At 38.8% G+C, this 26,714-nt stretch overlaps 1 protein-coding gene across 2 annotated transcripts in view; it reads left to right on the forward strand.

The window, feature by feature from the left end:
* The window catches only part of CD47 (CD47 molecule), a 90,910-nt gene that overhangs the window by 55,697 nt on the left and 8,499 nt on the right, over positions 1 to 26,714 (forward strand). For both annotated transcript variants that reach the window (XM_056109206.1, XM_056109207.1), the window contains exons 4-8: positions 4,754 to 4,861; positions 6,859 to 6,951; positions 9,412 to 9,504; positions 11,043 to 11,135; positions 17,021 to 17,052. In XM_056109206.1, coding sequence (XP_055965181.1) covers positions 4,754 to 4,861; positions 6,859 to 6,951; positions 9,412 to 9,504; positions 11,043 to 11,135; positions 17,021 to 17,052 — 419 coding nt within the window. The remainder of the gene's footprint in view (positions 1 to 4,753; positions 4,862 to 6,858; positions 6,952 to 9,411; positions 9,505 to 11,042; positions 11,136 to 17,020; positions 17,053 to 26,714) is intronic.

A 26,714-nucleotide genomic window follows, 5' to 3' on the forward strand; every position in this document is an offset into this window, starting at 1 on the left:
CTCTCTCACCTTGCTGAGACCTGCTAACATGTTTACTCTGCAAGCAAAAGAACTAAATCTAAAGAAGCTTCTTAAAGAAGGTTCACAGACAAACCAAACATGGATGTACTCTTATGTTGCCTAAGGACATATTATTTTTATTACCTAAGGTCATTTAAGTGGACCCCAGTAATTGAGATGTTTACTTTATTAAAAGGAAGAATTTGTATTTGTATAGCTTTTTACAGATGTTGTGATTAAACCAATCAACAGCAGTGTGTCTTATATATAAGTAAGGGTTTCAAATATAGTGATTCTATAGTAAAACACTGTCAACAGTAGTATTTTGTGATATATGTATATATATAATTTTTTTTGCTACTGTTAGGCATTATTTTTTCTCCTATATTCCTTTCTAAGCCTTGAAGAGGTTGAGTTTTGTATCAGTTGAAAATGGTATAATACAGCCTTTTGGCATGAACTTCTACTGTACTCTAAGGTGAATTCTTGCTGTCTGATCTCAGTAGCACTTTTTTGTACTGAGTTAAACCTTAAAGAGTCTTCTATGAATGTTTGATTGATTGCGAGGTACATTTGAAACAGCTTCTATTTTATAATCCTTTTGCAGAACTTTCAAGTTCTATTTAGATAACAATATACCTGGGATTAAAATGGAAAGCCTGACATGTGTCTTGAGAAAGTTTCTTTTTCTATTTGTGTCTCTGCCTTTTGTCACATATACACTGAATATTATTCTACTCGATTTTGAGCCTAGAAAATAGGAAAGCTCTGGAAACCTGTGCCCTCTCAGAAGGCAGAAACCTTACTGAGTCAGAGGTATGTGGGTTCCAAGGCTATATATATTGTATGAGAGCTTGGGGGAACGTGCCATATGGTCCTTAGTCTTTTCTGATAAATGTAAATTTCAGCTTAGTTTCACCATCAATTACCGCTTTAAGCCTCCTTCTCCCATGAAAGAAAATTAAGTGAGAGTATAGTTTAAAATATGAGTAACAGGGGCTGGAGCGATAGCACAGCGGTTAGGGAGTTTGCCTTGCACGCAGCCGACCTGGGTTCGATCCCTGGCCTCCCATATGGTCCCCCACGCACCGCCAGGGGTAATTCCGAGTGCAGAGCCAGGAGTAACCCCTGAGCATAGCTGGATATGATGCAAAAAAAAAATGAGTAAGTGGAGATTTTAAAGATCTTTGGGTGCCTATTACAGCACGAACAGCATAGCTCTAGATTATAAAAATAACTCAGTTACCTTTGGCATAGGCTTCATAATAATCATTTATTTTTCACTTATTTGAGTTATCGTTCTCCCCCTCCCCCCACCTTCCCTTCTCTTTGATGCTGCTGGTGTGATAACCAGGGATCATACCTTTGGTTGTGGTAATTGCATCAAGCTCCCAGGACATTCAGTTGTGCTCTCACACATTCTGGTTGTAGCTGCTGTGGTGCTCACTAATATGCTCACCAGTTGCGGCACTTCCTTTCCACAGCATACAGTGTGCAGTGCTTGCCAGGTATCACCTACACACTAATTAGGGGGACTTACCCACGCCAGACTGTGTGTCAGGAACTTCACACTCTGTTGGACTGCCCAGGGTCACAGTCAGCAGAGTCTCTAGGACTGTGTTCCCTGCAAACGAGTGGGACCAGGGAGTGAACTCACACTTGAGAGACACGTGTTTTTAAGGTGCTGGACCATCCCCTGGACCCAGGAAAGTATTTTTCTTAAAAAATTTTTAAAATTTTATTTTTGTGGGGGTTCTTTGGTGGTGCTGAAGGACCCCGATGGCCATGCCTGAGAGTATTGGAGGCCATGCAGGGCCTGGGCAGAGTCCTGGGTTCCCATGTGCGCTGCTGCTGAAGCCATATTCCCAGTCCCCGCCCCCCTTTCTTCTCATTTTAGTTGAAGCCAATAAGTGTTAAGTATAGTTTTGCGTGATTTAGGTGCCCGTTAAGACCCGTCATGGAGAAACACAGCAGTATTTCAGTATGCATTCTGCCTTGCTGCTCACTCTTTTTTTAGATTTACTTTTAACAACTTTCCTGGTAGAATTAAATTTGATATCAACTAAAATAGAACCTCCAAAGTGAATATAAGAAAGGTAAATTTTTTAGGTTTATGTGCTGAATCAGTGTTTCTCAACATTTTTTTCCCTACCATGGTCTTCCCCTTGCAAACATTTCCTTTCTGTGAACTCCCCACTCCCCCCACAAAGTTGGACTCCTAGTCTTAATGCTATGGCCTGAGTTTACATATTCATTTTTGTACTCGTGGATATTCTGGGCTCCATGGAAGGCCATCTGGTACCAAGTTCCCAGTTGCGAAGTGCTAAGTTACTTTATTCTTTCAGGGAAGGAACATGATATTTGGCAGTAGAGGTGGTCTCAAAATCAGTAGCTTGAGTGGGCCAGAGTGATAGTACAACAGTGCTTGACTAGGATGCAGACAGCCCGAGGTTGTGAGCCCAGCACCCTCTCTTACTCCCTCAGCCCTGCCAGGAATGATTCCTGAGTGCAGAGTAAAACCTAAAGTATGCACACCCCACAACCAACTCTGGCTTTGGGTGAGCATAGTAACCGTGTCTGTGAGCAGCACCAGCAGGTGTACCTCCCCACCCCCGGAGCAAAAACAATAGCATGTATGGTGAGTTCCATTGAGTATTTATAGTTTATTTCCATGCACTTATTTTCATTGAGTCTGGTAAATGTTTTTCCTCATTAAGGTTTCAAGAGGGTCTGATTTGGACAGATAGACTCGACACATGCTTTGCATGCAGAAGGCTCCCGTTTGAATCCTGGCACCACATAGTCTGTTGAGCACTACTGGAATTGACCCCTGAGTACAGAAATGTGTGCCCTCTCTTTGAAAAATACACATATTTATGATTCTTGACAAATTTTATATGCAGTAGATAAAAGTTCTCTCTGGATATTATTGGCAGCCATCTATTTCTTAACAGCACTATGCATGTTAATTGTAAACTAGAGGCAGTTTTGTTCCTCCAGACATTAGATAGAGTCTGGAAACATTTTTGAGTGATTCAACCAGTGGATTATTAATCACTTAATCACTTAACTTCCCGTTAGTCGTCGATTTGCTCGAGCGGGCACCAGTAACGTCTCCATTTGTCCCTGTCGCGTGCTAGTGTAGCCCAATGGCATCTGTTCGCTCCGGGAACATGAAGGGCCTCAAACCGATCGTTCATGATCTTGACGAAGAAGTCTGACCATCTGGTAGGTGGGCGGCCACGCGGTCTTTTGACATCCCGAGGAATCCAATCAGTAACAGCTCTAGTCCAACGGTCGTCTTTAAATCTCATTACGTGACCAGCCCATCTGATTTTCGACACCTTGGCAAATGAGACAGCGTCCCTGATCCTTGATCGTCGACGGATGTCAGAACTCCGGATTCGTTCTCTCATTTGAGTGAAACGTGATATTCCAAGCATAGCTCTTTCTATTCTTCTTTGGGAGACCTGAATAGCGTTCTCATCTTGTTTGGGTAGGGCCCAGGTCTCTGAGGCATATGCTAATGCAGGAAGAACAGTGGAATCAAAGAGATGTGCCCGGAGCCGGAGGTTCTTCGTCCTCTTAGCTATTTCTTCGACGTTCTTGAAGGCGTTCCAAGCCGCTCTCTTCCTCCTGCGCAGCTCGGGTGCCAGGTCATTTGTCATGTTGACCTCTCGACCTAGGTAGACATAGCTGTTGCATTCGGAGATGGTCGTTCCATTGAGAGCGAATGGGGCGTCAGGAACAAGACCGTTTCTCATAAACATTGTCTTCGTGAGATTCAGCTGTAGTCCTACCTTTCCACACTCACGGTCAAAGTCGGCCAGCATTTGTGCCGCTTGGCTGATGTTTGGTGTTATTAAAACAATGTCATCAGCAAAGCGGAGGTGGTGTAGTTGCCGGCCATCTATCTTCACTCCCATTCCTTCCCATTCCAGTCGTCGCATGATGTTCTCGAGGGTGGCACTGAAGAGTTTTGGTGAAATGGTATCACCCTGCCGCACACCTCTCTTGACATCAACGATCACTTCTTTGTAGAATGGTGAGATCCTGGTAGTGAATCTGCAATACAGCTCACGGAGCATCCTGATGTATTGGGCTTGAATGCCCTGATTGGCTTATTAGTGGATTATTAGTGAAAACTAATGCAGGGGGCATTATAGAGTGCTAACAGGCATTCTATAATGCAAGAGCAGCACCCCAGCCAAGATTTGTCTGGCTCCAGATGTTAATAACGCCTCAGTTGAGAAAGAACAATATGACATAAAATGTTAGTAGTTCAGTGGTATAGTACCTGATCTGCGAGTTTGAGACCAAGAGTTTGATTCCCACAGTGACCCACATACACTAAGCATAATCCCAGCAGTGCTGCCAATTGGAGTCTAAAACTACAAGTATGCAAACGCTGCAACTAACTGTATGGTGAGTACAGAAATCACGTATGTGAGCATCATAACTGGTTGCAATCTTTAGTCATTGCAATAACAAAAGAAGAGGGAAGAAGGGAAATTTGAAAATATGTAATCAAACACCCCAAATGTATTTAACATCCATGCTTGTACTTTCATGATACTCATCCACTGACAACAGAGATTTGAGATGACTTAAACTGAGAATAGCAGAGTTGTTCTTCAAAAGTTATTCAATGATATACTAAATTATCAAGTTTCCTTCTGTACTATTTTAAGTTACAGAAATGACTTCGCTTCTTGCGCTTGAGTTCATATAATTCTGTATTGTTTTCTTCTAGCACTTAAGTATAAATCCAGTCATCCAAGGGAGAAAACCATTCTTTTATTTGTTGCTGGACTAGCTCTCACTATAATTGTCGTCGTTGGAGCCATTCTTTTCGTCCCAGGTAAGATGTACAGTTACTATGGTGGAAGATTGATGCATTTAAGAGCTTGCCTGGTTGGAGAGTAAGAAGGAGTCATTGGTATCCTAAGGTCCCAGTAACAAAAGAAAACTTCCTACTGTATTGGAAACCTTAAGTCTTCAGTAGCATTGCCATCAGGGCCATTCCCTCGCCTGAGAGTCTAGGGTTAATCAGTTCCTTGCCTCTTGGAGCTTCTGCTCTTAGCTGGCCATTTTGGCAGCTCCTTGGCTTGTGATAGTGTGACTCTAGTCTTTTCTCCCATAGTATCATTGCCTCTTCTTCCTTCTGTGTCTGGGTCAGTTCTCCTGCTCCCTCTCTTTTACAGAGATGCTTTTCATCACATGTAGGGACCTATCTCGATAATCCAGAATAAGTACATCCTTTCAAGATCTTGATTTATTCCGTACCGGATAGATTGTAGTGTGGGCACACAGCCAACTCTGGTTCAACAACCAATACACAATATGGTCTCCCGAGCTCCACTAGGAATGAACCTTGAGTGCCAGAGTCAATCCTGAGCACTGCTGACTGTGGTCCAAAAAGCATAAAGAACAGAAAAACAAAAAAAAAACACTCAAAGATAGTAACGTACTCATATTTTTTGCTTTTTAATATAATATGTACTCTCTTGTCATACAAACTGATATAGATTACAGGCATTAGAAGATAGATCTTTGGGATAAATTGAAGTCCTTACAAAGGTGGCCTTCAATAGTTAAGAAATGGAACAGAAAAACAAACAAAAAACCACTCAAAGATTTTGGAGGAATGTTGACACTATAGTATGGTAGATATGATGTAATAACTTTGTATGCCTAGAGCACAAATATTTACACCACTTATTTGTTTGTTTATTCTCTCATGGTTCTGGGAATAGAACCCAGAGTTACACTTACAGAGAATCCAGAGTTACACTTACAGAGAACACTTACAAAGCAAATGTTCTATTGCTGAGTGACCTCCCTGGCCAACACAATTGTGAACCATGTTACCTCCGACCACCTCCACCAGCACGAACACACACACACATACACACGCCCTACACGGAAATAGGACTTACTGGAAAACACCTCTGTTTGAAATATCATTTGCATCTGGAGGTTGGGAATGGGAATGGGAAATGAGGGTAGCACATGGAAGCAGAGGTGGAGATGAGCCAGGCTACAACTGCAGGACATAGAATGCCATTGTTATTTTGCACAGTAGAAAGTATCGTATTCAGGTAACACGCACTTACAACCCTCTACAACTGGAGTTAGTACGGGCATGGGGTAAAAGGAGAGGAATTCAGAAGACAATTTTCAAGAAAAACTGTTTTGACTTTGCTTTTAGCAAATGAAGAGAACAGAACAGATGTTCCAATTTCTCATCTGGAAACCTATAGTTGGGAAGCTATGAACCTAATAAGACAGCAGAAACAATTTAAAGTTTTAGCAGGTAGAGATTAAGATACTGATATTTCAATATTTTAAGTTTGATTTTTAATCATAAGAGTGTTGCCACTTATTTTGGGTGAAACCTTGAGAAAGAATAGGCACACCTTCGATATATCATGGGCCTGGGTCCCTATTGTCACAATAAAGCAAACATCACAGCAAGTCAGTTATGTGCACTATTTTACAATGCATCCCAAAGTTGTATTCGTAAGTGTACAGTAACATTATGTCTGGGGAAAAATTGTAGTTGCCTTAATTAAAAAATATTTATCTTAATGATCATCACATGCTGTTGGGGAAAAGGCACAGATAAACTTGCTTAGCATAGGGTTTTTACCACAGACTTTCAAGTTCTAAGAAATGTAATATTTATGAAATCCAATAAAATAAGTTGTGGTAAGATGAGACATATCTTCATTCATCTTTAATACTTTCATAGTTTATACAGTTAATATTAATACGTTTAATAAAGTAAGTGCTTTCACTTCCTATATAATCAGAAATATATAGAAGATCATTTTGATTCTTTTTACTTACTAACAGGTGAATATTCAACAAAAAATGCTTCTGGACTTGGTTTAATTGTAATTCCTGCAGTGATACTAATATTACTTCAGTACTGTGTTTTAATGTTAGGTGAGTATCTATGGTAATAGTATAATCTTGTACACTTTTAAAAATTTATATATAGCATTGTGGGGTCAAAGGCATAGTCCAGTGGGTAAGGCATGTGCCTTGCATTCAGCCAATCTGCGTTCACTTCCCTCCCAAGCCTGCAGGAGTGATCCTGAGTGCAGAGCCAGGAGTGAGCCCTGAGCACTGCTGGCTGAGGTCCAAAAACTTATTTTTTTTTTAAAAAAAAGCATTGTTAGGAACTACAGATTTAATACTGGAATTAAGATGTTTGTACATAGCTGATCTCAGCTAGATCCTCAGGACCACAAGATCTCCTGCAGTCTTGGAGTATTGTTCTGGAGATCCCCAAGCTGCACTAGTTTAGTCTCAAGGACCCCCAGGCCACACCAGCAGGTGTGGCCCCATAGTGGGGCTGAGCAGCTCTGCATTTCAATCCCTGCGTTAAATCACAGGCCCTGTTGGCAATCACCAGGAGGAGCCCTCAGGTCTCTTGATTGTTGCCTGGATGCCCCCTCCCATAATCAAAAATAGCATTTTTAGCTAAAACATATTTTTTATATAATAAAAGTTTATTGAAAGGGGCTCAAGTGATATTACAGTGGGTAGGGCATTTGCCTTCCACACAGCCAACCGGGTTCGATTCCCAGCATCTCATATGCTCACCCAAGCACTGCCAGGAGTAATTCCTTAGTTCAAATCCAGGAGTAACCCCTGTGCATCACCGGTTGTCACCCAAAAAGCAGTAAATAAATAAATAAAATTTAGCAAAAGTTTATTAAAAGATTTCCCCAAACTATTCTTAGTGATGGGGCTGGAGCGATAGCACAGCGGGTAGGATGTTTGCCTTGCACGCACTCAACATGGCCGACCTGAGTTCGATTCCCCCACCCCTCTCGGAGAGCCCGGCAAGCTACCGAGAGTACCTCACCTGCACGGCAGAGCCTGGCAAGCTCCCCGTGACATATTTGATGTGCCAAACACAGTAACAAGTCTCACAATGTTACTGGAGCCGCTTGAGCAAATCGATGAACAATGGGAAGACAGTGCTGTTCTTAGTGACATTTTCCCCTTGGATTGACTTTAAGTTAGCCTGTTTTCAAGGCATGCATTTATTTTATAAAAAGTCTTTAGTGCTAGGAGGTAGGGCATTTGCCTTGCATGCAGCCAACTGGGGTTCAATTCCCAGCATCCCATATGGTCCCCCAAACACTGCCAGGAGTAATTCCTGAGTGCCGAGCGAGGAGTAAACATTGCCAGGTATGACCCAAAAAACCAAAAAAAAAAAAAAAATCATCTTTATTCATGTTATATGTTATTTAGTACATTTGTTTCCACATGATCTCTTAATTATTTTAATGTTCATATTTAAATTTTAATTGTTTTCAATTTTTTTGGTACCCACTCAGCAATGCTCAGGGCTTACCCTGACTCTGTCCTCTTGGATCAGGGAACCGTTTGTGGTGCTAGGGATCAAACCGGGTCAGTTGCATGCTTGGCAAATGCCCCGCCTATTGTACTATCATTCCAACCTCATTTCAGTTTTTTAAATTCTAAGTTAAGCATGATCTCTTGCTATGCTAATATGCCTTTCTCTTGAAAAAATTTAAGAAAAACTAGTTCTACAAATAGGGCTATAAATCATAAAGGTAAAAAAAGGTAAAGGCCCTCCCATTGATCGTCGATTTGCTCGAGCGGGCCCAGTAACGTCTCCATTGGAGACTTTGTTGTTACTGTGTCTGGCATATGAATACTCTCGGTAGCTTGCCGGGCTCTCCGAGAGGGGCGGAGGAATCGAACTCGGGTCGGCCATGTTGGCCGCTTGTAAGGCGAATGCCCTACCGCTGTGCTATGTTGTTTCAGTTATTGGTCAGTTTTACCATTTTCGTTTAGACATCCAGTCTATAATTGGTGTCACTTTCAATGTAGTTTGGGAGTAAACGATTAACATATCTTTCATATAAGAGTATCTTTTTCTATTTGCTCATTTAGCTCATGGCCATAGAGCCTATATCTATTGCTGTTCATCGGAAAGTTGTTCATTCATTATTAGACAGAGGATCTAGATGTGCAAGTTAGAGGTTATCATGTTTACAATGGCATGTTTGGTTATTGACTCCCTCCACTAAAACAACCTTGTGTGGCGCATCAAAGTCATGCTTAATAGTCATTCATAATATAAAGTACAAAAATTTGGTAAAAGCAACAACATTGTTCCAAGATTTTGTCTTGAGACTTCCTGTCCAGCTCAGCTCACTGTAAAAATAAAGGATGGCTGAATATACCAATCTGGAACTAACATCTATAAAAGGTAAAGCTTTAGATCATTCAGGAAGTACCTGCTGTCTGACAATGAATTATAAAATACTGTTAAGGCCAGAGGTTATTATTCTTGATAATAGAAGATAAGTTTGGGAATGATTACTTCCTTATGATTCTCACCATGCTTTTTCCTTTCTCCAGCTATTGGGATAACCTCCTTTACCATTGCCATATTGATCCTTCAGATGCTGGGCTATGTGCTCGCTTTGGTTGGACTAAGCCTCTGCGTCTCAGGTAAAGGTCATACTGTTCTCTAGTACAGAATATTTTCCTCTCTCTGTCTTTCTTTCTCTGATGCTATCTTAGGTTCCTAGCAAAATCGAGTGGGAAGTACATATCATATCCCCCCCCCACCGCACGCACGCACACACACACACACACACACACACACACACACACACACACCCCTACTCTGCAATCTTCTCCACTATCCACATCATCCCCCAGAGTAAAACGTTTGTTACAATTGTTGTAACAAATAATAAATAATAGTATTAATATACCATTTTTATTCATGGTCCATGATTTACATTACTGTTCACTTGATGCTGTACATTCTGTGATTATCACATGTATGTGATTTTATGGATCAGAGACATAATATCATACAAAAAAAGTTAACTGCACTAAAAATACTCTATGTGTTAACTATTCATCCACTCTTTTTATGCCTCTGATCAGTTTAGTCTTTAGAGTTTTGTATTTTTCAGAGTGCCTTGTATTAGGAATCATACTACCTTCTCTTATTTTTTTTACATAGCAACATGAATTTAACATGAATTTAAGTAACATGTCTTTTTCTGGCTCTTTTTTTTAAAGCACTGAATAATACTATATTATGGGATCACGCCACTCTTTATGTAGCAAGTGAGGGGAATATCTTGGCTGCTTTTGATTTTCATATTTTAAATAAAACTATTGTAAACACTCATGTGCATGTTCTGTGTGGACATAGTACTATTGCTAGATTGTATATTAAAATATGTTTAGTTTGTAGCAAGTTGCCAGACTTTTCATAGTAGTTGTACCATTTCACATTTCTTTAATCAATGCATGGAAGTTCCTATTTCTTCACATCCTCGCCAACTTTTGCTGTTAGGAGCTTTTTTTTCTAACTCTGATTTTTCTATACTGAGAGTATTTTTTATATTACAGAAGATTATAATTATATAAAATATTTTAAAAGTATGATTGAAAATAATTATTTTCCACATTGTTATGACAATTTGGCTTTCTATAAATTGTTCTAGCTGCAAAACTGCCATGTCTATATTTTTGTACAAACTTTTTAAAACATTCAGACTCTATGACCAGAAAGATAGCACAGGGGGTAAGGTAGGTACTTGCCTTGTTATGGTCAACACTTGTTTGACTACTATTACCACATCTAGTCCCCCAAGCACCCAGGGCCAAGGTTTCTTGAGCACAGAACCAGGAATAAGTTGAGAGCTGTCGAGTATAGTGCAAAGAACCTCATCCCTGAAAGGAAAAAGTCATCAGGTTCCAGTGATTGGAGCTTTGGACTTTGTTACACACTGTTATACGTATTTGGCAAGTTGTGGTGTGATAAATGATCTGCAAATAAAAACTTTTTTCTTTTAATTACTGGAGTCATTTTGCTTACTGAAAAGACACATAAAGACAAAATTTTTGTTTCTTGATCATTGAAATTTATTTACATAAAATGTATTGTTTTTATATTCTTGTTAGTGACTTTGGAAAATAGTGCTGTCTTGGAGACTTGCAATGTACAATTTCACTTCTTTTCACAGAGTGCACCCCAGTGCATGGCCCGCTTCTGATTACAGGTTTGGGTATTATAGCTCTAGCAGAATTACTTGGATTAGTATATATGAAATTTGTTGGTAAGTCAACCTTATATTTTATTAACCTTTCCTAAGAATTTTAGATAAATAACTTTGAAATGATTTTGAATGACTCTTTAGTTAAGAACCAAAAAGCACATTAGTAACTCTAAAATGAGAAGATATAATGAATGCTACTATATTTTTGTATAATTAAGTTAGAATGAATTGGGAGTAATAAAAGGGGAATATAGTTATATGATCAGTGAAAAGTTAAACTATTCATTAGATTTAAAATAAAGGGCTTTATGTTATATATATATAGATTTTGTACTAAGTAAAAGAGATTATTGAAGATTTATTTTAATTAACATGTTTTAAAATGGACCATTGTTTATATAATAGAACTCCTCTAAACAAGTTATCAAAATTTTATTATAGTGTCACTTTTATTGTAGTATCCTTTGATACTTTGAAATATCTTTTAGTGAAAACCAATGAAATCAGACATTGATTTATAAAATTTAGTCTTTTATGATACTTAAAATCTATTTTCAATATGTGTGGAATTAATTTATTCTTTGTAAAACTTGTATTTAATATGCAAAAATTTCAGAAAATGGATTTCTATATAAACTTCCATTTCTAATGCATCCTTACAGATATGTTAATAGTACCGAAACTATTAATAGTGTCTATCACTAGACTGGTATATTGTTATACTTAAGATATAAGTATGTTCCCTAGTACTTAATCTTTGTCTGCTTAATCACCCTTAAAGGAAAAGTACTTTGTTAAGCAAAACAAACTCTTAAACATTTTTTAAGTTAATGGAGGTAAAAGAAATCAGTATTTCACTTTTCTTTAGGTATGAAAAACGTGCTTCTGAGAAATAATATAAACCGTCAATTATTATACATTAAATGATTTCCCATATAACTGATACAGCAATTTCAAAGAAATTAACATTCATTTCTCAACATGCTGATTATAGTTTAATTCTATTAAATATTTTTGTCCCTCTTTAATACAACCCATTCTTAGTTTCTGTGTTCACCCGTCAGTTGTTTTCTCAATGAAATGTTCTTAGTTCATGACTCAAAGCTAATGAAATAAAATTTAAGGCTTCTAAAGTAGAATAGTATTCAGTTAGTAGCGACTATGGGCATCACATTATGAATGCTGATACATATTCTATTTTTGTCTAGTCTTCTAATCACCATTTGCTTGGTTCTCGAAGATGGCACTTCTAATTATGTTGCTCCCTCTGAATATTTGAGAACAGTGTGTGACCTTCAGTATCCATACAAAGCAATGCAGTATTAGGTGTCTTTGACTGATGGTCAGATCTGCTTCTTTTTAATCCCCTTATTATCTGAGTTATCCTTCTTGTATTTCCATGTTCCACATGCCTTCCACATCGAACCAATCATGATGTCACTACAGTTGCCAGTAGTAAGTCTAGAGTGCTGATTCAGGTGGAAATAGACATAGTTTAGCACTGACCTTTTGACCTTGTTCTCCTTCCCATTGCTTACTCTCTAAGAAGCCTGTCAAACCAAGATCATTACAGTGGCCTCACATTAAAGTCAAACCAAAGAGGAATCCCGAAATGTTCTCAAAGTTATTTTTCTTTTTCAATAGTTTAGCATATATATATATATAAAACATACTGAATATTTAACTATATAAATACTAATATATCTTTAACATATATATAAGTTAAGTATTTAGTCCAGTTTTGTCACCATGTTAAGAATATTCTAAATTAACTTTTCAAATCAACTTGTCAGAATACAGAGAAACACCTTCGGTCAGTTGAAAGGGAAGAAGAGAAAAGGTACAGGAAAGCTGCTCTTTAGATAATGTGGTAGATTAGGAAAATTAATGTGTTTTTGTTAGATAAGCGGAATGTCTACATGGAATATAGGTAACATTAAGGTTGCAGATTTGAGCTTTTATGTAGGAAGTAAAAATTGTGCTTCCAAAATACTTTTTACTCCATTGCAGATGTTCTGTTTTGGAAATAGCTACTGATTGTCTTCACTGAACTGCAATAAACATCTCTGATATTAAAAAGTAATAATTAATACTCAGACTAACTCTTTAAGAATAAACTAATGTCCCAGTGAGAATATTAACAGAGTATTCATTATTTTCCCAGTTTAAATTTGCAGCCTTAATTGTTACTGTAAAGAGTTAGATTGCAACTTTCATTTTTTATGGCCCTTAAAAAAACTATAATGAATTTCTTTGTAGTTTATTTTTTACTGAAAACATCTAATATTTAAAAAATGAAATTGGGTTTGGAACAGTGACTCTAAAAACATGATAGATTATTTAAAAAGGACTCTTAACTGGTCGGGAGAGATAACAGAGGTGTTAAAGCACTTACCTTGCATGTGGGTGACCCCTCAGGCACAAAGTTGGACACCCTAGCACAGATCCCCAAGTCTTGCTGAGTGTGGAACAAAAACAACAGTGGAGTGGGGGATGTGTGGGAGTGTAGGAGGGAACTATAATAAAACTCACTACTTTGTGCTTACCTTTTACCTACAGTATTTATGTTATGATTGATTCTGCCTTCTTATGCTGAACAAGTAGTAGTTTTTCAAAACTACTACTTGTTCAGCATAAGAAGGTAGAATCATATGTTTATAAAAATTGACCTACCAGTCAGAAACCATATTTACTGTATTTAAAATATTTTAGAATGACTTTGAATATATCGACATTTTACACACACACACACATACACACACACAAATACATGCAGATAGATATGCAATTAAGTGATATTTTCTTGTCTCATGATGAGGACAAATGAGTCTTCTTGTTGGCTGTCAATAAGATTCATCTGTCTTCCTTATGTTGGCTGTCAGTGCTTTATGTTCATGGTAGCAGCAGATAAATTAGAGTCACGTTTTTGTCACATAGGTCATAGGCCCATAGAAGAGGAATAAATCAAGCAAAATTAACTTCTACATTGTTTAGTTTTATAACATTGGGGGATCATAGCTGACTGGTGTCCTTTTGAATCACCATTTTATTATAGATCTTTATAGATCTCTTCTCTTTTTGATTCCAGAATGAACTAGCCAAGCATGACATTCTTTGGATCTGAGAATTAGAACCTAAAACTATTCTTCAAAAAATATTCTGAGCGTATGAAAACAAACAAACAGTGCTTTGGCAGTTCTCAATACTCATCCTAAAAAGGCTTTTAAGATTTTGGTCCTAAGTATAGTACAGAATTAGGGTACATGAGTGAGTTTTCTTTCTAGCACCTCATGATCCCCCAGTCATCTCTGGCAGGTGCAGACCTGGTGGTTCCCAGCACTGTCAGATGATCCATGGATCATATCCTGGCATCCAGGGCCCGAGCAGCATTCTGGAGCCTTTTCATTGAACCATCAATCCACTTGGTCAGAAATCACTGATGAGGGCTCCAGGTCTCCTCAGCCTCACTTGGAAGCTCCCCCTTCCCCATATTAACCAAATAAGTGAGTCAAAGTTTATCTCTGATCCTCTCCATTCTGAATCAGAAACTAAAGTAACTAGTCAGTTCTCTTTTTTTTTTATTATTAGTGAAACACCATGAGGTACAGTTGTAGATTTACAAATTTTTGTGCTTGGGTTTCAATTATACAATGATCAAACACCCATTTCTCCACCAGTGCCCATTTTCCACCACCACGGGTCCCAGTATCCCTCCCACCCCCCATCCTGCCTTTGTGGCAGGGCATTCCCTTTTGTTCTCTCTCTCCTTTTGGGTGTTGTGGTTTGCAAAAGAGGCATTGAGTGGCAATCATGTTTGGTCTATAGTCTGCTTTAAGCATGCTTCTCCCATTCTGGGAGGATCCTCCCAACACCCTTTATTTGGTGCTCCTTTCTCTGTCTGAGCTCCCTTTTCCCCTAGCCTGTGTGGCTGGCCTCCAAGCCATGGAGTAAACCTCCTGGTATCTCGGCTCTTCTTGGGTTTTAGTCTCCTATTTTGTTACTTTATGTTCCCCAGATGAATGCAATCTTTCAATGTCTGTCCCTCTCTTTCTTCCTCATTTCGCTTAATATGATACTTTCCATGTAGTACAGTTCTCTTTTTTTCTTGATGGATAAAATGATATGGGCTTTGAGTTAGTGGAGGTAGATTGTATGTGCACCAAACTATCATGATAATTCCCTTATTAAGTTCTGCAGTTTGGCTTAGTTTGAGAGAACTTTGAATGTGACTTCACTCACATTCCCTACCCATTTTATCCATGTAAGTATACAAAATGGTTTTCTACGTATTTGGTTTTAAGGACCAAATAATTCTCAGGAGTTTCCAGTAAAGGGAGGTGTATTTCAAAGCAGCAGACACCAAGAGATGGAAACCTCTTAGGAGTAACACAACTGGGTCTCCCAGAAAGTGGCACAGTAAGTTGTTAAGGAACTGTAAGAACGCAATGTGTTTCTTCAGCACTGAGTCCTCATGTGGCCCTCTCAGTAGCAAGAATCTTTTCCTGTTAGTTACTTTCTTTCTCCCTTTTCAGGTCCTTTCCTCCTAGGCAGCTAATTTAGCCTCCTCTGTGCATCATTACTTCAGATTTCATTTACATCTTCACAGGGATAGCTTTTCTCACCTGTAGCTTAAAGCTTTGCGTTTCCCCATCCTTAGTTTCTTTTTCACCTTTCCTTTCCCATCACCTCTTTTCCAGATTGGTTTTTGTTTTACCTCTTCATACTTGGCAGGACTGTTTCTGGCAAGTCAGTTGCCCTTTTCCCCGTTTGAGGCAACCTTTGGGTTAGGTTGCATCTTAGTTTCCCATCAGTTTTGTATGCTAGATAGAGTTGATGGCAAGGAATCTTAATGAACAAATAGCAGAATACACCAAAGCAGCTCTGGAACCTGCCCTTATCTGCTTGTACGAGAATCCAGGGCTCCCACCCACTCCAGAGGCCAGTGCAATTCACAGTACTATCTATTAGTGTACGCACCCTCTGCATATTGATTCACATGTTGCTGACTGAAGGTTATTTGAGGGATAGAACTCTGATTCTGTATTTAAGAGTTTTTTCTTCTTGGCTACTTTGGCGCTCTTTTTGTTTGTTTTTATTTTTGTGAAAAAGTCTCTTCACACTAGAACAACTCCTTTCCCTCTTGTCACTTTCTTCCTTCATCTTCTATAACTTGTTTATTTATATGCAGTCAGAAGCATAACTCTGATGAAAGCCAAGGAGTATATAGAGAAAGGCTTTCCTGTGGCTAATTCGAGCTACCTAGGAATAATTCTTTAAATTTGGGGTGATCTCTAAATATTTTCTTTAGTTTGTCTGTCTGGAGCTTTAAAGACTAGATAGATAGAAGCACTTAAAAAGACTGGGGTCAGAGAACTGGCTCAGTGGGACAAGTGAGTTCTGCATGTGGGAGGCCCAGGTGCCATAGCCTGGACCCACGTCTGAGTACTGCCCCTGAGGACTGCCAGGACAGACACCTGAGCACAGAGCCGCAAGTAGCCACGAGCACTGCCTCCAGAGGTAGCACAAATTTCCTTCCCTTATGTAATACCTAGAAGAAAACTAGGCTACAAAAATGAGCTAAGCATAGGTCATGAAGTAGAAGTGGCACTGTGGGCTGAGTAGGGAGAGATAAAGTCACTGTGGTAGAAATGAGGAGAAGATAACATTTGCCCCGTCCCATCACAAACCTAAAAATTATATTGAGAAGGGCTATATTGCATGCAGAAGTGAGAAAATCAGTATATTATTTAATGTTGGTGATAATTAGCACTTTATGCTATCAATGCATGTAATCAGAATTTTTGTGTTTTTATAGAGTAAGCTGGAACTCTTTCAGTGGAGTTTTTGATACCTCTAGCATTAGCCCTGATTGTTTTATCTTAAAATTGAATACTATACTGCATTAGTTTTTCTTATTTATTAACTCTTGTGTTTTATTATACCAGCTTCCAATCAGAAAACTATACAACCTCCTAGGGTAAGTTCAAATTCTTAATGGATTGGGAATGATAATTTGATTGTTTAGACTGAAAAATGGTAATTGAAATATTGAGTTGAACTGTTTTTTCTTATTGTACTATTAATTTGCATTGAAGTTATTTTGTGACCTGTGCATGAATAGATTTAATTCTATTTTAAAATTGGTGTTTGTTTTCTTAATAGCAATGAGATAGAATAAATGATTGCTTAAGATTGTGTTGACTTCTGATACACGTAACAGGAAAGCTTATATGTAGGAATGTTGGTTATTATCTCTACCAAAGGAAGCTGATTCTTATATATTGCTGCATCTGTTGATATATTTGATTTGTATATATGACATGATATTGTGTGCTCAAAAATAACAGACTTAATGTCAAATTGATATACTACATTAATAAGTATAAAATTGCTAGAAATATATATTCTGAACTATGATTAATTTTCCTTTATCCCTGATATTATAAGCACTTTTTCTTCCTCCAAAGTACATTGTAGTTTCCATTATACAGTTTCCTAAACCCCCTTCACCCTCTCATGGTTGGTTTTGGATCATGATCTAGGTATAATCTGAACCTGGCCCCATAGGGCAAAGAGAGACCAAGGGAAAAGGGAAAATCATTCCATATTACTAGTTGTAATTTAAAAACAAAAGAGATTACATACAGGCTTTATCTTGGGCCACATTACAAGTTGTTCTCCCTCCCTACCTCCAAAAACTTAAAAGTTTATAAAGAGATTTTTAACTGAAAGGGTTGTCTTTTCTTTTCTTTTTTGTTCTTTGAGGTAATATAAATTTATAACAATAATAAATTTCAGGCACACAGCACAGGTATGCCCATAGCATACCTGAAGATCTATCACCGTTATCTATTAAAAATCTGGTTACCATCCATCAACAGTATACCCCTTCTGTTTATTCTGCCGCCACCCTGAACCTCTCTTCAGAAACCACCATTGTGTTGTAAGAGTCATGAGGATTTGTTGGATTTGTTTGTCCATTTGCTCTGTTTCTTTATCTTGAACATGAATGAAATCCTACCGTATTTACTTTTCTCCTGACTTCACATTCTATAATCTCAAGGTCTATTCATATTGTTGAAAGTGGCAAGTTTTGTTTCCTTGTTCCTTGCCACAGCTTCTTTATCTTTAACAGGAGGAGGTAAAATCTTACTGGTTTTTAATTTTGTTTCCTAAGGAAGAGCAATGAAGAAATCTCTGCGTGTGTCTTCTATAGTCTATGTCTTTTTTTTGGTGAAACACTTATTTAGATCCTCTGTCCATTTTTGTATCGGGTTGTATTTGTGTTGTTCTTGAGTTATATGACTTATTTACATGTTTTGTATATTAACCCCTTTTCTTATTTGTTTGTAAGTATCTCCTATTCAGTAGTCTTTTTTTGTCTTATTAATACACTGTGCAGAACTAGAGTCCTGTCTCTTTCTTTTTCTTTTTGTTTTATAGTGGAAATCAGTCCACAAAGGCATCAAGACTGATGGCCAATGCTTGTCACCTCTGTTTTCTTCTGTGTGTTTTATGGCTTCAAGTCTTATGTTTAAATCATTGATGCATTTTTAATTTTTTAATTAAAAAATGTGTTTCCCCCTTTTCGTGCCCCCACTGTTGTTGCTGCTTGTGTTGTAGTCGTGACGAGCCACACTGGGGGGTCATACATCAGGTTGGGGTATTGTACCCTGACGCTGGTGATTTCGGAGGCTGCACTGGTTTCATAGTGGTTCTTACACATGGCCTCACCAGAAGTCACACTCTGTACTTGTTGGTCCTCATGCATATTCTGGTTGTTATTGCTAGCCAGGGGTCCCCACAGATACTTGCTAGGAGTCGCTCTTATGTCTGTGTGAAGAAGTGCTCATACATCTTTCAGTGTAGTTCAAACCACCAGGCTTTGGTGCAGCTGGGAATCATTTTCAGTGCCAGGCAGGGGTCATAGTCAGCAGAACTACAGGGCATAAAGAGCAAAGGTGTCTGGATCAAGTTTGACACATGTGACAGCACCAGAGATTGAACTCAAGACCTCATGTTTGCAGTGCAGGTGTTCTCAACCACTGAGGTATTCCCCAGAGTTAACTTTTTAATTTTTTGTAGATGGTGGGAGATTATTAGCTAGTTTGATTCTTTTGTATTGTGTAACCAGTTTTCCTAGCACTGTTCTTGAAAAGATTTTCTTTCTTCATTGTGTATTACTGGCTGTGTTGTCATAAATTAGTTGCCTATACATGCAGAGGTATTATTTTTTCCTGGGCTTGTGATTCTATGCCATAATTGGTTTGCCTGTTTATATTCCAGCAACAGTTTTGTCTTATTTGAATTCAGGAAGCTTGATACTTCATTTTGGGTCTTTTTTCCCCTTCAGAATTGTTTGGCTCTAAGGTTTTTTATGGTTCTGCACAAATTTTAGAATTTCTTTTTTGGTGTGTGTGTGTGTGTGTGTGTGTGTGTGTGTGTGTGTGTGAAAAATGCCATTGGCCTTAATAAGGATTGCACTGAATTTGTGTATTTGGTAATTTGCCCATTTTAACAATAGTGATCTTAAAGTCAGTGAGAATGTAAAAGTCTCTACATTACTTTGTGTCATCTTCCATTTCTTTCCAGTGTATAGGTTTTTTTCTTTGTTCAATATATGTCTAAGTATTATATATTCTTATTGCAACTATAAATGATATTTTAGTTCATTTCCCTTTCTGCTAGTTTATTGTATCTAGAGCAAAGGTGCCTATAATTTTGTACATTGACTTTGCAGCCTTAAACTTCCTTTATTTGTTTTTTATATCCAGTAGGTCTTAGTGGTCCTTAAAATTTTTGGTGTATAATATTATGCCACATACATATAGTAACAGTTCTATTTCTTCCCCCCCCCCCAATTTTGTTTTATTAAAACACTGTGAGTTACAAGTTATTCTACTTCATAACTCATGGTGGATTTTTGTTGAATTTTTGACATACAATGTTCCATTGCCAATCCCACCACCAATGTCAACTTCTCTTTATCAGTGTTCCCAGGACCCCTCTCCTAACCCCATCTCCAGCCTGACATCTTGCAGGCATCTTTTATATTTGTTTATTAAAGTTTGGGTTTCATGATTTCAGTGTTGTTGACTATGTAGTTTGGACATTTAGCTCCGTCATTCCATAACACCACCGATGTACCTGAATTCCCTTTACCCCTGCTCCCATTGCTTCTCACCTGTCTCTTCTCCCCTTCCCCTTCACTCTATTTCCTTCTCCTTCCTATACTCTGGGCCCAAGGGTGATCTGGAAATACACACTTAAACCGTGGTATGTCCTTATCCCGTGACTCTAAATACCCCACATACAAATGACACCATCCTGTGTGTGTTCTTCTGGCCTACTTCATTTAGCAAGATACCCTCTGTTCCCTCCATGTTGCAACAAATTGCATGATTTCATCATGCCTTACAAATACCTAGTATTCCACTGTGTATATAACCACATCTGCATGATCCACGGATCTGATATTGGACACCTAGGATGAGTCTAAATCTTAGCTGTTGTACTGAGTGCTGCAATGAATAATTGTGTGAATATGTTGCTCTGAATGAATGTTTTTCTGTCCTGGGCATCAATGCCCAAAAGTGGAATTGCTGGATCATACGCCAGCTCAATTTTAAGTTTATTGAGAATCTTCCATAGGGGTTGGACCAGACAGCATTCCCAGCAGCAGTGGGAAGTACTGATCTGCATTGGTGTAGATGTGGTAAAAAAGGAACTCTCATCCACTGCTGGAGGGAATGTTGTCAATTTCTGCATTCCAAGTTGAATGTATTTTATATATTTTATTTGCCTGATTTCTTTTACCAGAACATCCATTATTTTGTTAAATAATAGTGATGAGTGCTCATTCTTCTCTTGACTCTCATCTTAGAGAAAAGCCTTCAATTTTTCACTCTTGTATATGACATTAGCTGTGGGCTAATGTTATATGACCTTAATTATGCTTATGTATACATGGCCTTAATTGTGTTTTAAGTATATTCTTTGTCTGCCCACGTTGATTTTTATTATGAATGGATCCTGAATCTTACTAAATATTTTTCTGCTTCTATAGAGATGATCCTATCTTTCTTTTTTATGTGATATCTTATTTTTTACATATGCTGAACCATATTTGTATTAATGGAATAAATCCCAGTTGATCTTGTTTTTTGATCTTCTAATGTGCTGTTGAGTATAGTTTGTTGATATTTTATTGGGGATTTTTGTATCAGTGTTCACCAGAGATTAATTAGGATTTTTTGAGGGTGGTGCTTGATCATATATATGGGGGAAGGGATAGTGGAAGGTATCTGGGTGTGTGGTGCAAATTTTGCCTGTGGTATCAGAGTAATCATGATTTGTAAAAAGAATTCAGATCTGTTCCCTCCCTCCCCCCCTTTTTTTCCCTTTAGAGTAATAGAAGGATATTTGGTAGACCTTTTCTAAATGTTTGGTAGAATTCAGCACTGAAGACTTCTGGACTGGTACTGGACTTTTTAGTTTGAAGGAAACTGTCTGTTTCTTTGTTATCGGTATGTTCAGATTTTCTTATTCCTCTTGATTTCATCTAGGAAAGAATATAGTTCAAGAAACTAAGCCATTTCCTCTGGGTTTTCCAGTTTGTTGGCGTACGGATATAGTTGTGTGTTTGTGGTGATACTGATTTACAAGATTGTATATGTTTTAGTGGTAGACTTTCACACGTCTCCAAAACATCTGTAACCAAACCCAAATGCCAATGTCCTTTGGCAACCATCCACTGAACCTTTCATCATTTCCCCTGGCCCTTTGTCAATTAAGCTTCTATAGTCAGAGATCAAGTATGTGTTTTGGCTTCATCTATTCCCTTACTTTGTATCTTAGTTTCATTTGATGAAATGTCCATGGTACTGCTCTAACTTCTTAATTTCCAGTTTGGGGTTCTTATTTTGTTTGGCAGCTGCACCCAGAGGTGCTCAGGTCTTTTTCTTGGCTCTGCATTCAGAGATTCCCTCTTGGCAGTGCTCAGGGAACCATATGGGTTGCCAGGAATCAGGGGTTAAACCCAGGTGTGCAAGTCATGAGCCCACCTTTCTGTACTATCTCTCTGGCCTTATTTCTGATATTTTGATTTTCTCTTTTGGGTCAAGGAGCATACCTGGACGTGTTCAGGGCCTGTTTGTCACTCAGGAGTGACCCATAATGTTCTTAAGGGGACCATATGTGATGCCAGAGATTGAACCAGGGTTGACTGGATAAAAGACAGGGACCTTCCATTCTGTATTATGTCTTTAATCCCCTTTCTTAATGAGTTTAGCTAAAGTTGATTTAATTTTGTTGTTTTAAAATACAGCTCTTTAGTTAATTGTCCTTTTTATTGTCTTTTTAGGTTCTTTTTATTCATTTCTCCTTGAACTTACTACTTTTTTCTTTCTATTGAATGTATACTTTTATTTGTTCTTTTCTTTCAGTTATTTCTTTAACTATTAAGTTAGGTTGTTTATTTCAGTCTTGTTGAACAAGATAAGCCTGCATTGCTATAAACTGCTTTCATGGAATACTGCTGCTACACCTCAAAGCTTGTAGTACATATTTCAAGCAGGTTCTTTTTGAGGCATGGCGAGATCCCAGTGAGAACTGAGTAGATCCCCCTCACCCCAGGAATAGAGCAGTGCCCCCTTCCTAGACATCTCACCGCAGATTCCAATAGATGGTCCCTAAAGTGAGATGGGACTTGGTGATGTCTGCAGCACAGGATACTGGTCTGTGGTGAAAGCCTAGGCAGTGGCCGTTTCCCTTCACTTCCACATCTTTATGTTGGTGATTGTATAGCTTAAGAATAGAAGGAAGTTGATGGGATTTTGGGAGGTAAACTAAATCAGAAGAGGGGGCGTTCCGGGCTCGTCCTTCATGCCTCACCGAGGCCACAAGTTGCCCCCCACGAGCAGCTCTCCGGCACTGCCATGGCTCCAGAAGCATAAGGACTTAATGCAGCACCCGGCAGTTTGTGGCAGTAAAGTGAATGGACTATGCGTTAATCCATGCCACCATGCCTGCCTGGAGGGAAAAGGAGGTTGCTCCCTTCTGCCTTTTTTCCTCTGAACAGCAAGATGGCAGCCGCCTCGGAGCTTTTTGGAAAGCCAGGTATGAGCCGGTCATGACGGGGGCGACTGAAACCTCATGGGAAGGGGGGCGTTCCGGGCTCGTCCTTCACGCCCTACCGAGGTCACGAGTTGCCCCCCCACCCTGCACGAGCAGCTCTAGAGCCACAGAAACCAGTCTTATAATTATCTGACTCTCGGCAGAAATACGTCCAGGCTTAATAAGTAAAATACCAGAAATCCAGAATCACGCGGCCGCTATTGCGGCCGTGCATCATCATTTGATTCTTGTAACCAGCTATAGAAACAAATTATTTCAGAATATCTTTTCAACAGGTCTGATTTGGGGGTGTAAACTCTACATAATGATAGTGCATCTTTTGTCGAAACAGTGAATCTAATTTAAGTAGATAGAGTGTTAACTAGAATTCATCTGCCTCACAGGCGTTGGGAGGGTTGGGAGGGAGGTATATTGGGGTTCTTCTTGGTGAAAAATAAGTACTGGTGAAGGGAAATGTGTTTGATGATTGCATGACCGAAACTTAAACCGGAAAGCTTTGTAACTTTTCCCACAGTGATTCAATAAATTAATAAATTTTTTAAAAATTAGAAATATAAAAAAAACTTAAGTCAGAAGAAAAAATATATGCATTGGATGGTTTCACCAACTTGTGCTGTAGAAGAATGCAAAATTGATTAACAGACGAAATAGAAATAAACCTATGGGCGTTGACAGCAGATCTGAGATTACCCTAAGGGGAAGGGCATGGCAAAAAAAAAAAAAGTGGGCAGGTTTTCTTTGTAGAAAAGCTAAACTAAAATATTTAAGCAGAAAAATGCCTTATAAGAACTGGACATTCTCTTCCTGACTTTAATATAATTACCTGTTCATCCAATATGACCTAATGCCCATATGCCAGTCAAATGAAAGTATTTCATTTTGTTCAAAGCAGATTAGCAATCGTGTATGTAAGTATACACAAACAAACTTCCATTTTCTTTTTTTATTAATTCTAATGCCTGCAAGTTTTAGAAATGATGAAACTTCCATCCCGTTGTATTTTCCCTTTTGCCTGGTTTTGCCTTTGAAAGTGGACCTCTTTCTGTCTGCTTCTCTGGGATATCTAGTAGAGTACTCAGCTTCTTAGTGTGGCAACCTGGTTTGCGTTGCCACAAAGGAAGCATGATTGGGCCAGATGTAGTATCTACACTAAACAGGGCATATTTCAACCCTCACTCAAAGGGGACAGTCTATAGGATTACTCTGCAAAATTTTTACCAATGAGAAACTCCAGTAAATGACCCTAGACTTCTTAGGCAGTTACTTGGGGATTGTTTAGAAATCATTTGACTGTTATTTCTTCATTATTCGGTGACTTACTTCAAGGGAAAGCCTGGCAGTAAGTCATTCCAGGTGCAGTGGACCCCACTCTTTCTCTACGCCCAATTCACTGTACTGAAGGGTCATTTACCAAGGTCTCCCAGGTGGGTCCAGATATCTTCAAAATATCTCAGCCCAAGAAGCTTCTACTCATGGCTCATGATTTAACACTCATCTTACCAGAATCTAAGTCATGGGTTTAATTTCTTTATAACTTCCCAGTTGTCAGCACAGATGGTTATCCATCAAGATTCATGAGTTATTAGCAGCCAGATTTCCCTACCCACTCACCTCTGGATAAAATGTTCTCTGCATTCTGCTAGGAACAGTTACTCTGTGGGATATATCAGGTCTCTGTGCTGTTGTAAAGCTGGAGCCAAAACTCCTAGGAAATTCTCCCTTTTCGTGTCAACCTCAGTACCCATCCTGTGCCATCCTGAATCATAGGGACACTTAACTTAATGATGGCCCTGCTTGAAGGATGCCCATAGAGTGCAAACTGCTTCTTTCTGTATTTTTGCCTTCTTAAAGGCAACGTGATGCTCTGATCTCAATCCCATGTCTCTGGTTTCTTTACTAGGTGGCATAAGGTTGTCACTATGCTGGGCATGAAATAAAAGACCAAAGGTTTGCACTATTTTACTGTTAGAAGTTCTTAGAACTTTATTAGAAGTTGCATTTTGTAGATAATAAATTTGTATGTGTCAGTCACAACTACTGGGAGAATTCACATCTTAGTCAACCCAATGATAAAATGGAACCAAAAAACTACTATGCATGTGCCTTGAGTTTTCTGTGGATTTACCATCTGCTCACTTTTCCACAGAAGTTCAAGGAAAGTCTTCTGTATTCTGCAGCAGGCGTTAATACACTCTCACTCTCTCTCTCTCTCTCTCTCTCTCTCTCTCTCTCTCTCTCTCTCTCTCTCACACACACACACACACACACACACACGCACAGACACACAGACACACATACTTAACACACATAAGAGCACACTGTATTTTCTTTTGGGGGATAATTTCATACAATTACATTGTAAAGAAATGTGTTACCACTTGATTCTTTCAATTAAATGTAACATAACAAATATACCTAAGTAAATTAAAATGTTCTGTTTTGATTCATTCGGATTTGAGGAAAATTCATCAAAAAATAACAAACAGTTTAAAAATGGAGAATATAGGAAGAAGAAAAAGATATAGAATGATCTTTCTCATGTGTGGAACTTCTTTGGAGGAGGGCCACATTCAGAAGTGCCAGTGCTTATCCCTGTCTGTACTCTAAGGGTCATTCCCACCAGGCCCAGGTGGACCATATTGGGTACTAGGGGTCAAGTCCCGGTTAGCCACATGTAAGGGAGGCCTCCTTCCTGTTCTGTTGCTCCAGCCGCTCACATGTGGGATGTAAAGGTACACAACAAGGTAGCCACAAAGGTTCCAATGCAGCACAAGAGGACAACTGGTCCACACAATTTTGTTGGGGCAAGGGCGGTTGAAAGGGCATTGGGGTCCTTGGCAGAAGGACATCCGTACACAGGTGTTGGGTGTGGTGTTGGAATTAAGTTGCGTGGGTAACCATCACTAACTGCTGTAAATCTTAGAACATCAGTTGATTTCATAGGTTCCAGTACCCAGATAGCATGTATGCTTGCAAAAGAAAACGAAGACTTGGAGCTCTGGAGATGGCTCAGTGACATAAAGCATTATTCTTTCATTTCAAGACGTGTGACATAGAATCTATATGAAAAGAACACTGGTTTAATTGAGGCGCTCTCTGCTCCTATCTCTGGAAATAAATTTAAGAAGCTCTCATGCTCTTATCCCTGGAAATGAATTTTATAGATAATATATTTGTAACTGCAAGCTTACTCGCTTGCACTTTTCAACAAATGAACTCACAATTCTATTAAAATAGAAGAGTTTCTTTAAAAAAAATAGTTTGTCAGTTGCAAGTAGAAGAGCTTCTGTATCAGTATTCTTTATTTCCTGATGAGAAAAATGTTAAGTGGTGCTCACACGCATGTTCCTGGTAGTCAGGATAAAAATTCACATTCAGCTGTTCAAATCGGTGCTTTCTTTTACTACATACTGATTCTTTAAACTGTGGTTTAGGGTGTTCTAGGTGATAGATCAGTGGCAGAGATCCTGCCTCGGGGCCAGAGAATTAGGACAGTGGGTTGGG

The sequence above is a fragment of the Sorex fumeus genome, unplaced genomic scaffold (genome assembly GCF_029834395.1).
Source record: "Sorex fumeus unplaced genomic scaffold, SorFum_2.1 ptg000265l, whole genome shotgun sequence".
Classification (NCBI taxonomy): domain Eukaryota; kingdom Metazoa; phylum Chordata; class Mammalia; order Eulipotyphla; family Soricidae; genus Sorex; species Sorex fumeus.